The following is a 12388-nucleotide window of genomic DNA, read 5'->3' as shown; positions in this document are numbered from 1 at the left end:
CATAAGCAATAACTCTCCCATTCTGCATTAAAACACACCCCAAACCCTTATGAGAAGCATTACTAAATACAGTATAGCCATCCGTACCTGAAGGTAAGGTAAGAACTGGTGCAGTCACTAATCGAGTTTTCAGCTCCTGGAAAGCAGATTCTCTTTGGTCAGTCCAGTCAAATGATGTCCCCTTTTGAGTTAACTGAGTCAATGGTAGGGCAATTTTGGAGAAATCTTTGACAAATCTTCTGTAATATCCAGCCAGTCCCAAAAAGCTTCGGACTTCAGTCACATTTGTCGGTCTAGGCCAGTTCACTACAGCTTCAATTTTCTGCGGATCAACAGAAATTCCATTTTTGCTAACAACATGCCCCAGAAACATAACATGGTCAAGCCAAAATTCACATTTAGACAGTTTAGCATACAGTTTCTGTTCTCTTAAGGTTTGTAGGGCAAGTCTCAGATGATGTTCATGCTGTTCTATACTTTTGGAGTAAATCAATATGTCATCGATAAATACAACAATAAAGTCATCAAGGTATGGTTTAAAAATTCTGTTCATGAGGTCCATAAAAGCAGCAGGGGCATTCGTGACTCCGAATGGCATAACTAAAAATTCATAATGGCCATACCTCGTTCTAAAAGCAGTTTTATCAATGTCTTCTGGTTTAACCTTCAGTTGATGATACCCCGATCTAAGATCGATTTTGGAAAACACTTGTGCACCCTGTAACTGATCAAATAAATCATCAATACGCGGTAATGGGTATTTATTCTTTACAGTTACCTTATTCAGTTCACGGTAATCAATGCACAGTCTCAGTGAGCCATCTTTCTTCTTGACAAACAAAACAGGAGCACCCCATGGCGAAGTGCTAGGTCTGATAAACTTCTTATCCAGCAGTTCCTGCAGTTGTACTTTCAATTCTTTCAGTTCAGTTGGGGCCATTCTGTAAGGAGCTTTCGATATCGGCTGTGTGCCCGGAATCACATCAACCGCGAATTCAATCTCCCTGTCAATCAAATCCCCTGGCAGATCATCTGGGAATACATCTGGGAATTCTCTGACTATAGGAATGCAATTCACATCAGTTTTAACATTATCATCAGTAGACACAGTCAGTACAGAACACAGATATCCTTTACACCCCTTTCTAATTAATTTAACAGCTTTCACTGATGAAATCAAATACGGAGGAGGTACTACTCCACTCCCATTAAACACAAATTCAGGCAAACCCGGTGGACGAAAAACAACTTGCTTGGTCACACAGTCAATAGTGGCATGATATTTTTGTAACCAATCCATCCCCAATATTACATCAAAATGATCAATGTTCAATGGCAGTAAATCAATAAACAGATGCATATCCCCAACAATAATTTCACATGCGGGGTACATATAAGCACATGTCATGGATCCCCCTACGGGTGATGATACAGCTAACAGATAGTTCATAGGTTCTAAGGGTCTATTCAATTTTCGTGAGAAAGCATGCGATACATATTAATGCGTAGACCCCGAATCAATCAGTACATATGCATTTTGAGTACAAATAGAGAGAATACCTGACACAACGGTCTCGGTATTCTGGACGTCTCTCGGTACTAGGGCGAACACTCGGCCCTGCCTCATGGGCTCCTTCCCGGTAGTTCTGGGGTTAGGCTTTGGTGCTACAGTTGATGCTGCTGCACTTGGTATAGCTTTGCTACTAACTTGCGGAGCAGAGGGACAGTCTCTAACCATGTGGCCCACTTTGCCACATCTGTAACAGGCTCCAGATAGTTTATAACAAACCCCTTTGTGCTTCTTGCCACACTCAGAACAGGGTGGTATAAACCCACTCCCTTGGCTGGGGCTAGTTGTCGACCCCGTATTCTGTTTCTTGTTGGCCGGGTTGTGCTTGCCTTTCTTGAATTTGAAACCCTGCCTTTTACCATGCCATTCAGTTGTTGGTGTTTCAGATTGTTTCACTGCTGCAATGTTCGACTCGACCATCAATGCCCGATCGAGAACACCCACAAAAGTCGGTAGTTTCAAAACATTTATCCGGTCAAGGATTGCAACATTAAGGCCACCTTCAAATTTCCTGGCCTTCTTATACTCAGTATCCACCATATGCGGTGCATAACGGGCAAGTTCAGTAAATTTCGTTTCATATTCGGCAACGGACATTGTGCCCTGCTTCAGCTGTTCAAATTCAGTCACCTTTCTATCCCTGACACACTGAGGGAAATACTTTTCAAAGAAGGACTCCTTGAACTGAGTCCAAGTCATAACAGTATTTGTATCACGGATCAACATCCACCACCTTCTAGCTTCTTCTTGTAAGGTGAAGGTAGCTAACAGTACTTTATTCGCTTCTGAACATGGGAACACTTCAAATAGTTTTTCTGTTTCCAGAACCCAAGCTTCAGCTTTTAACGGTTCAAGGCCTCCCTGAAAGGATGGCGGTTTCATTTTGCTAAACTTCTGGGTAAGAGCAATTATATCCCCATCATTCACATTCACATTAGGTTCCGGCTGTACCGGAGGAGGAGGAGGTGGGGGCGGTTGGTTCTGTTGTTGTTCAAGTCTAGCAGTTATCAATTCCATCATTCTTTCCATTCTTTCCATTCTTGCCTCAGTAGATGAGGACTCAGGTTCATTTGCATTGTCCATTTCACTATAAGCAGTTATAACAGTTTTAAACATAAGCAGTCATTTGTTTAACAGTTTACCACATTGGCATGCATTCAGTCATAGCATAACCACACACTTATCATGCTCATGAGATGCCCTAATAACTTTTCTAGGACACCCTATAGCTCATTTGGACACGTGTGTGCGGTATAACTCGTGGTTAAGTATCGCTCTGATACCACTCTGTCACGACCCAAACCCGGCCCTATGGGTTTAGCACCGTAACCGGCCAGTAATCCGAGATTACCGAAGGCCTGCTTAACAGTAATACAGTAAAACAGAGTACAGGGCCTGGCGGAAGCCAATACAGTAATTAAACAATGTCCAATGAGCTGTGACAGTCTGTATGCCAAAAAGATTTTTCATGCATTCATACATATACAAACAGTACAGTCTATACAAAATTTACAGTCACACAGTACAGGGACCTAATCCCTTGATAACAGTACAGTTAGTAACTGACAGTCTATACAGTAATCCAAACAGTATGGAGACAGACGGGGGAAACAAACAAAACACCCCAAAGCCATAGCATGGCAACTCGGAACCTCGCAGTGAGGCACAAAGGCTGGCTTGACAAAACTGGAGTCTAACCCACGCTCCTAGCTCCGATCTGGTGGCTGAGCACCTACATATATATATAAACAGTGAGCTAAAGCCCAGTGAATAACATAATGCGTAAAGAGGTTTAGAATGAATGTCCTTACGGTAATGAAAACAGTTCAATTCAATCAGTATTTCAGTTGTTCAGTACAGTAAACAGTCATATGTGGTACATCCATTAGCATAACAGTAACAGTAGGTCTTAAAAGACCGAACAGTAATGATGGCCATCAGTCAGTAAACAGTAGTGGCTCCACGAGGGAACCGACAGAGATCTCTGTAACAGTAACAGTAACAGTAAACAGTAGGTACTAAGGATGCCACAGTACAGTTCAGAAATAAAGGACATACATTCATTCAGTAATACCAGTTCAGTAAACAGTTCAGTTCAGTATTCAAAAGATATCAGCTGAACATATCTTTACACAATTGTTACTCACAGAGTTTGGGCTACAGTATGCTAGAGCGTGTCTCCCCAGTTGCCAACCCTACACAGTTCACAGGTTGAACACACACTAAGCTACACAGTTGGGAAATATCATAACTTAATCCCTAATTTGCCTTGGTGTGTTCTACAACGATATCCTCATCTAAATGTCTTAAACTAGGCCTAAGAATGCCTAGGATGGGATGAGGATGCAACAATACACTTAGAAAACATTTTGCAAAGTTTGCTGAAACTAGGAGCCTCGCTCGAGCGGGACTTTCTCTGCTCGAGCGTAAGTCCAAAATCAAAGGCTTCGCTCGAGCGAGGAATCCTTCGCTCGAGCGGTCTGCAAAACAGTAAAACTACTGGATGCTGTGATTTTGCGCGCGATGGTCGCTCGAGCGGAGCCCTGGACAAAGGTGCTCGCTCGAGCGGGGAATCCTTCGCTCGAGCGAGGAAGCCAAATCTGGAATTTCCAGATCTGCCTCCCAAGCTCAAACCAAGCATTCTACCACTCCAAACTCGACCTCTTGGGCCCAAATTCTGGAAAACATAACTAAATTCAATGTATAACAAGTTTCAAAGCTCAATTTATGAATTCAAGCCCCAAAGGTGAGTCAATTAAAACCATATTCAAACCCATTTTCAAGAATATGAAGAACATGCAAACATGCATGGATTCAAACCAAATTCAACCTTCAAAGCTTGTTTAGCTGGACTCATTTTTTCAAGAACATGATGGATTCGTGGACTCAAGCCTAATTATGAACATGCATGTACAATTTTACCATGAATTCAACTCAAAACTCATCAATTCAAACATGCATGCATGAATTATGTTCTATCCTTCATGTATGAACTAAAACAAGACTTAACTCTACAATTGAAACATGAATCTTGCAAGAATTAATTCTAAGACAACAACAAGAAGATGGATGTCCTACCTTAGTCTTGTAGAATTAGGAGTGAGGGAGCTCAAATATGCAAATACACTTCAATTTCCAAGCAATTTACAAGGTAGAACTCAATTTCTCTCCCTCTCCCTCTCTTGGTCGGTTAAGCACAAGAAATGAGCTGATGCAATGTTTGATCTAGGTGTATATTGAGGCTCAAGTGTATTGTATTGAGTGGACCACTTATGTGGCAAAATGGTAAATAAATCAAACTATGCAATTGATTAATATTAATCTAATTTAATCATACCTAATCAATTTTCAGGTAATTATACCATAAAATCACATTAATTCTGAGGATCATGGAACATCAATCGGTTTCTAATTCGGCCGCCGATATGGCCTTCAATTAGCAGTTTAAACATATAAGCATGAACAGATAATCATACAGTCAAACAGATAGAATGCAATTTAACTAACATATACTCAATCAATTTGGTTTCCAATTTCAGTCAGTCAGTTCAGTACTTTAATCAGTTCAATTATCAGTCATAATCAATTCAGTTTAACGGTAATCGATGGTTATCGGTAATCAATCAGTCATCAGTCGGTAAACAGTATGAGGGTTGTTACAGTCTCCCCTCCTTATAAAGAGTTTAGTCCTCTAAACTCGAGTTACCTTCATTCTGGAAGAAAACAGGATTCAGTGGAAACAGTTCAGGATATCGTTTGGCCATGTCATCTTCCCTTTCCCAAGTGGCATACACGCCACCGTGGTTTTGCCAGTCAACTTTCACTAACGGGATCTCTTTGTTCCTCAGTTTCTTGATTCGTCTGTTTACAATCTGTATGGGCCGTTCCTCGTAAGTGTAGTCATCACTCAGCACTACACGAGTAGGCTCTATTACATGGAAAGGATCCCGAAGGTAGTCTCTCAACATAGAGATGTGGAAGACGTTATGCATGTGCTCCATTTCAGGAGGAAGCGCAACTTGATACGCCACCGGATTGATTTTCTCAATGATCTCGTATGGTCCGACGTATCTCGGTGCTAACTTGCCTTTGACTCCAAAACGAGTCTGGCCCTTCATTGGTGTCACTTTCACAAAAACGTGATCACCCACTTCATACTCTCTGTCCCGTCTTCTGACATCTGCATAACTTTTCTGTCTACTCTGTGCAGTTTTCAGTCTTTGCTGTATCAGTTTCACTTTTTCAGTTGTTTCATACACAATCTCGGGCCCAAGCAAAGGCCCATCTCCAACTTCTGCCCAGCAAATCGGAGATCTACATTTTCTGCCATACAATGCCTCGAAGGGCGCCATACCAATACTCGAATGGTAGCTGTTATTGTAGGCGAATTCAACTAATGGCAGATGACTTTCCCAGTCTCCCTGAAAATCAAGGACACACATTCTCAGTAAATCCTCCAGAGTTTGGATGGTCCTTTCTGACTGGCCATCTGTCTGAGGATGATAGGCACTACTCAGCCTCAATTCAGTACCTAGTGCAGTCTGTAGACTTTGCCAAAACCTTGATGTAAACTTCGAATCCCTGTCGGAAACAATAGACACAGGCACTCCATGCAGTCTTACAATCTCATCAATATAGATAACGGCCAATTTGTCCGCATTATAAATTGTCTTGACAGGTAAGAAGTGAGCAGATTTGGTTAATCTATCAACAATAACCCAAATTGAATCCATACCTTTTCTGGAGCGAGGCAATCCAACGATAAAATCCATCGTGATATGCTCCCATTTCCACTCTGGTATGGGTAGGGGTTGCAATAGTCCGGCAGGTCGTTGATGTTCAGCTTTGACCTGTTGGCAATGAAGACATTTGGATACAAAATCAGCAATTTCTTTCTTCATTCCCGGCCACCAGAAATTCTGTTTCAGATCTTGGTACATTTTCGTATTCCCCGGATGGATAGACAATTTCGAATTGTGGCCTTCTTGCAGAACTCTTCTTTTTAGTTCAGTACCATTTGGTACACACAGTCTTTCTCGAAATTTCAGTACATTATTCTCAAATTTGAATCCCGGTCTCGGTTTAGATTCTCTTTCTTCGATGATCTTCTTCAAGAAGTCATCCAGTTGCTGTTTCTCTTTAATCTCTTCAATCAGTGCCGGTTGAGCAGAAATAGCAGCTAAGGTTCCACCTTGTTCTCTCAAAACAATTTCAATTTCAGATTTTTCAAGGTCACAAAGCAACTCTTTCTGTCCGGTAAGCAAACATGCTAAGTTTCCAATCGATTTCCGGCTCAGTGCATCGGCAACGGTATTGGCTTTTCCCGGATGGTACAATATCTGTAGGTCATAGTCTTTAATCAGTTCCAGCCATCTCCGCTGTCTCATGTTCAGTTCTTTCTGTGTGAAGAAATACTTTAAGCTCTTGTGGTCGGTGTATACTTCACATGTCACCCCATACAGATAGTGACGCCAAATTTTCAGTGCAAACACCACTGCAGCAAGTTCCAGGTCATGGGTCGGGTAGTTCTTTTCATGTGGTCTCAACTGTCGGGAAGCATAAGCAATAACTCTCCCATTCTGCATTAAAACACACCCCAAACCCTTATGAGAAGCATTACTAAATACAGTATAGCCATCCGTACCTGAAGGTAAGGTAAGAACTGGTGCAGTCACTAATCGAGTTTTCAGCTCCTGGAAAGCAGATTCTCTTTGGTCAGTCCAGTCAAATGATGTCCCCTTTTGAGTTAACTGAGTCAATGGTAGGGCAATTTTGGAGAAATCTTTGACAAATCTTCTGTAATATCCAGCCAGTCCCAAAAAGCTTCGGACTTCAGTCACATTTGTCGGTCTAGGCCAGTTCACTACAGCTTCAATTTTCTGCGGATCAACAGAAATTCCATTTTTGCTAACAACATGCCCCAGAAACATAACATGGTCAAGCCAAAATTCACATTTAGACAGTTTAGCATACAGTTTCTGTTCTCTTAAGGTTTGTAGGGCAAGTCTCAGATGATGTTCATGCTGTTCTATACTTTTGGAGTAAATCAATATGTCATCGATAAATACAACAATAAAGTCATCAAGGTATGGTTTAAAAATTCTGTTCATGAGGTCCATAAAAGCAGCAGGGGCATTCGTGACTCCGAATGGCATAACTAAAAATTCATAATGGCCATACCTCGTTCTAAAAGCAGTTTTATCAATGTCTTCTGGTTTAACCTTCAGTTGATGATACCCCGATCTAAGATCGATTTTGGAAAACACTTGTGCACCCTGTAACTGATCAAATAAATCATCAATACGCGGTAATGGGTATTTATTCTTTACAGTTACCTTATTCAGTTCACGGTAATCAATGCACAGTCTCAGTGAGCCATCTTTCTTCTTGACAAACAAAACAGGAGCACCCCATGGCGAAGTGCTAGGTCTGATAAACTTCTTATCCAGCAGTTCCTGTAGTTGTACTTTCAATTCTTTCAGTTCAGTTGGGGCCATTCTGTAAGGAGCTTTCGATATCGGCTGTGTGCCCGGAATCACATCAACCGCGAATTCAATCTCCCTGTCAATCAAATCCCCTGGCAGATCATCTGGGAATACATCTGGGAATTCTCTGACTATAGGAATGCAATTCACATCAGTTTTAACATTATCATCAGTAGACACAGTCAGTACAGAACACAGATATCCTTTACACCCCTTTCTAATTAATTTAACAGCTTTCACTGATGAAATCAAATACGGAGGAGGTACTACTCCACTCCCATTAAACACAAATTCAGGCAAACCCGGTGGACGAAAAACAACTTGCTTGGTCACACAGTCAATAGTGGCATGATATTTTTGTAACCAATCCATCCCCAATATTACATCAAAATGATCAATGTTCAATGGCAGTAAATCAATAAACAGATGCATATCCCCAACAATAATTTCACATGCGGGGTACATATAAGCACATGTCATGGATCCCCCTACGGGTGATGATACAGCTAACAGATAGTTCATAGGTTCTAAGGGTCTATTCAATTTTCGTGAGAAAGCATGCGATACATATTAATGCGTAGACCCCGAATCAATCAGTACATATGCATTTTGAGTACAAATAGAGAGAATACCTGACACAACGGTCTCGGTATTCTGGACGTCTCTCGGTACTAGGGCGAACACTCGGCCCTGCCTCATGGGCTCCTTCCCGGTAGTTCTGGGGTTAGGCTTTGGTGCTACAGTTGATGCTGCTGCACTTGGTATAGCTTTGCTACTAACTTGCGGAGCAGAGGGACAGTCTCTAACCATGTGGCCCACTTTGCCACATCTGTAACAGGCTCCAGATAGTTTATAACAAACCCCTTTGTGCTTCTTGCCACACTCAGAACAGGGTGGTATAAACCCACTCCCTTGGCTGGGGCTAGTTGTCGACCCCGTATTCTGTTTCTTGTTGGCCGGGTTGTGCTTGCCTTTCTTGAATTTGAAACCCTGCCTTTTACCATGCCATTCAGTTGTTGGTGTTTCAGATTGTTTCACTGCTGCAATGTTCGACTCGACCATCAATGCCCGATCGAGAACACCCACAAAAGTCGGTAGTTTCAAAACATTTATCCGGTCAAGGATTGCAACATTAAGGCCACCTTCAAATTTCCTGGCCTTCTTATACTCAGTATCCACCATATGCGGTGCATAACGGGCAAGTTCAGTAAATTTCGTTTCATATTCGGCAACGGACATTGTGCCCTGCTTCAGCTGTTCAAATTCAGTCACCTTTCTATCCCTGACACACTGAGGGAAATACTTTTCAAAGAAGGACTCCTTGAACTGAGTCCAAGTCATAACAGTATTTGTATCACGGATCAACATCCACCACCTTCTAGCTTCTTCTTGTAAGGTGAAGGTAGCTAACAGTACTTTATTCGCTTCTGAACATGGGAACACTTCAAATAGTTTTTCTGTTTCCAGAACCCAAGCTTCAGCTTTTAACGGTTCAAGGCCTCCCTGAAAGGATGGCGGTTTCATTTTGCTAAACTTCTGGGTAAGAGCAATTATATCCCCATCATTCACATTCACATTAGGTTCCGGCTGTACCGGAGGAGGAGGAGGTGGGGGCGGTTGGTTCTGTTGTTGTTCAAGTCTAGCAGTTATCAATTCCATCATTCTTTCCATTCTTTCCATTCTTGCCTCAGTAGATGAGGACTCAGGTTCATTTGCATTGTCCATTTCACTATAAGCAGTTATAACAGTTTTAAACATAAGCAGTCATTTGTTTAACAGTTTACCACATTGGCATGCATTCAGTCATAGCATAACCACACACTTATCATGCTCATGAGATGCCCTAATAACTTTTCTAGGACACCCTATAGCTCATTTGGACACGTGTGTGCGGTATAACTCGTGGTTAAGTATCGCTCTGATACCACTCTGTCACGACCCAAACCCGGCCCTATGGGTTTAGCACCGTAACCGGCCAGTAATCCGAGATTACCGAAGGCCTGCTTAACAGTAATACAGTAAAACAGAGTACAGGGCCTGGCGGAAGCCAATACAGTAATTAAACAATGTCCAATGAGCTGTGACAGTCTGTATGCCAAAAAGATTTTTCATGCATTCATACATATACAAACAGTACAGTCTATACAAAATTTACAGTCACACAGTACAGGGACCTAATCCCTTGATAACAGTACAGTTAGTAACTGACAGTCTATACAGTAATCCAAACAGTATGGAGACAGACGGGGGAAACAAACAAAACACCCCAAAGCCATAGCATGGCAACTCGGAACCTCGCAGTGAGGCACAAAGGCTGGCTTGACAAAACTGGAGTCTAACCCACGCTCCTAGCTCCGATCTGGTGGCTGAGCACCTACATATATATATAAACAGTGAGCTAAAGCCCAGTGAATAACATAATGCGTAAAGAGGTTTAGAATGAATGTCCTTACGGTAATGAAAACAGTTCAATTCAATCAGTATTTCAGTTGTTCAGTACAGTAAACAGTCATATGTGGTACATCCATTAGCATAACAGTAACAGTAGGTCTTAAAAGACCGAACAGTAATGATGGCCATCAGTCAGTAAACAGTAGTGGCTCCACGAGGGAACCGACAGAGATCTCTGTAACAGTAACAGTAACAGTAAACAGTAGGTACTAAGGATGCCACAGTACAGTTCAGAAATAAAGGACATACATTCATTCAGTAATACCAGTTCAGTAAACAGTTCAGTTCAGTATTCAAAAGATATCAGCTGAACATATCTTTACACAATTGTTACTCACAGAGTTTGGGCTACAGTATGCTAGAGCGTGTCTCCCCAGTTGCCAACCCTACACAGTTCACAGGTTGAACACACACTAAGCTACACAGTTGGGAAATATCATAACTTAATCCCTAATTTGCCTTGGTGTGTTCTACAACGATATCCTCATCTAAATGTCTTAAACTAGGCCTAAGAATGCCTAGGATGGGATGAGGATGCAACAATACACTTAGAAAACATTTTGCAAAGTTTGCTGAAACTAGGAGCCTCGCTCGAGCGGGACTTTCTCTGCTCGAGCGTAAGTCCAAAATCAAAGGCTTCGCTCGAGCGAGGAATCCTTCGCTCGAGCGGTCTGCAAAACAGTAAAACTACTGGATGCTGTGATTTTGCGCGCGATGGTCGCTCGAGCGGAGCCCTGGACAAAGGTGCTCGCTCGAGCGGGGAATCCTTCGCTCGAGCGAGGAAGCCAAATCTGGAATTTCCAGATCTGCCTCCCAAGCTCAAACCAAGCATTCTACCACTCCAAACTCGACCTCTTGGGCCCAAATTCTGGAAAACATAACTAAATTCAATGTATAACAAGTTTCAAAGCTCAATTTATGAATTCAAGCCCCAAAGGTGAGTCAATTAAAACCATATTCAAACCCATTTTCAAGAATATGAAGAACATGCAAACATGCATGGATTCAAACCAAATTCAACCTTCAAAGCTTGTTTAGCTGGACTCATTTTTTCAAGAACATGATGGATTCGTGGACTCAAGCCTAATTATGAACATGCATGTACAATTTTACCATGAATTCAACTCAAAACTCATCAATTCAAACATGCATGCATGAATTATGTTCTATCCTTCATGTATGAACTAAAACAAGACTTAACTCTACAATTGAAACATGAATCTTGCAAGAATTAATTCTAAGACAACAACAAGAAGATGGATGTCCTACCTTAGTCTTGTAGAATTAGGAGTGAGGGAGCTCAAATATGCAAATACACTTCAATTTCCAAGCAATTTACAAGGTAGAACTCAATTTCTCTCCCTCTCCCTCTCTTGGTCGGTTAAGCACAAGAAATGAGCTGATGCAATGTTTGATCTAGGTGTATATTGAGGCTCAAGTGTATTGTATTGAGTGGACCACTCATGTGGCAAAATGGTAAATAAATCAAACTATGCAATTGATTAATATTAATCTAATTTAATCATACCTAATCAATTTTCAGGTAATTATACCATAAAATCACATTAATTCTGAGGATCATGGAACATCAATCGGTTTCTAATTCGGCCGCCGATATGGCCTTCAATTAGCAGTTTAAACATATAAGCATGAACAGATAATCATACAGTCAAACAGATAGAATGCAATTTAACTAACATATACTCAATCAATTCGGTTTCCAATTTCAGTCAGTCAGTTCAGTACTTTAATCAGTTCAATTATCAGTCATAATCAATTCAGTTTAACGGTAATCGATGGTTATCGGTAATCAATCAGTCATCAGTCGGTAAACAGTATGAGGGTTGTTACAGTCTCCCCTCCTTATAAAGAGTTTAGTCCT

At 41.4% G+C, this 12388-nt stretch overlaps 1 protein-coding gene across 1 annotated transcript in view; it reads right to left on the bottom strand.

Moving 5' to 3' along the window:
* Positions 1 to 12388, bottom strand: part of LOC145792055 (uncharacterized) — a 50932-nt gene that overhangs the window by 30867 nt on the left and 7677 nt on the right. Inside the window, exon 3 of the mRNA XM_082872537.1 lies at positions 5863 to 6675. Coding sequence (XP_082728663.1) covers positions 5863 to 6675 — 813 coding nt within the window. The remainder of the gene's footprint in view (positions 1 to 5862; positions 6676 to 12388) is intronic.

Source organism: Camellia sinensis, chromosome 5 (genome assembly GCF_055761805.1).
Source record: "Camellia sinensis isolate YWXY chromosome 5, ASM5576180v1, whole genome shotgun sequence".
Classification (NCBI taxonomy): domain Eukaryota; kingdom Viridiplantae; phylum Streptophyta; class Magnoliopsida; order Ericales; family Theaceae; genus Camellia; species Camellia sinensis.
The sequence above is the reverse complement of the archived record's forward strand: the minus strand, read 5'-3'. Positions and strand labels throughout refer to the sequence as shown.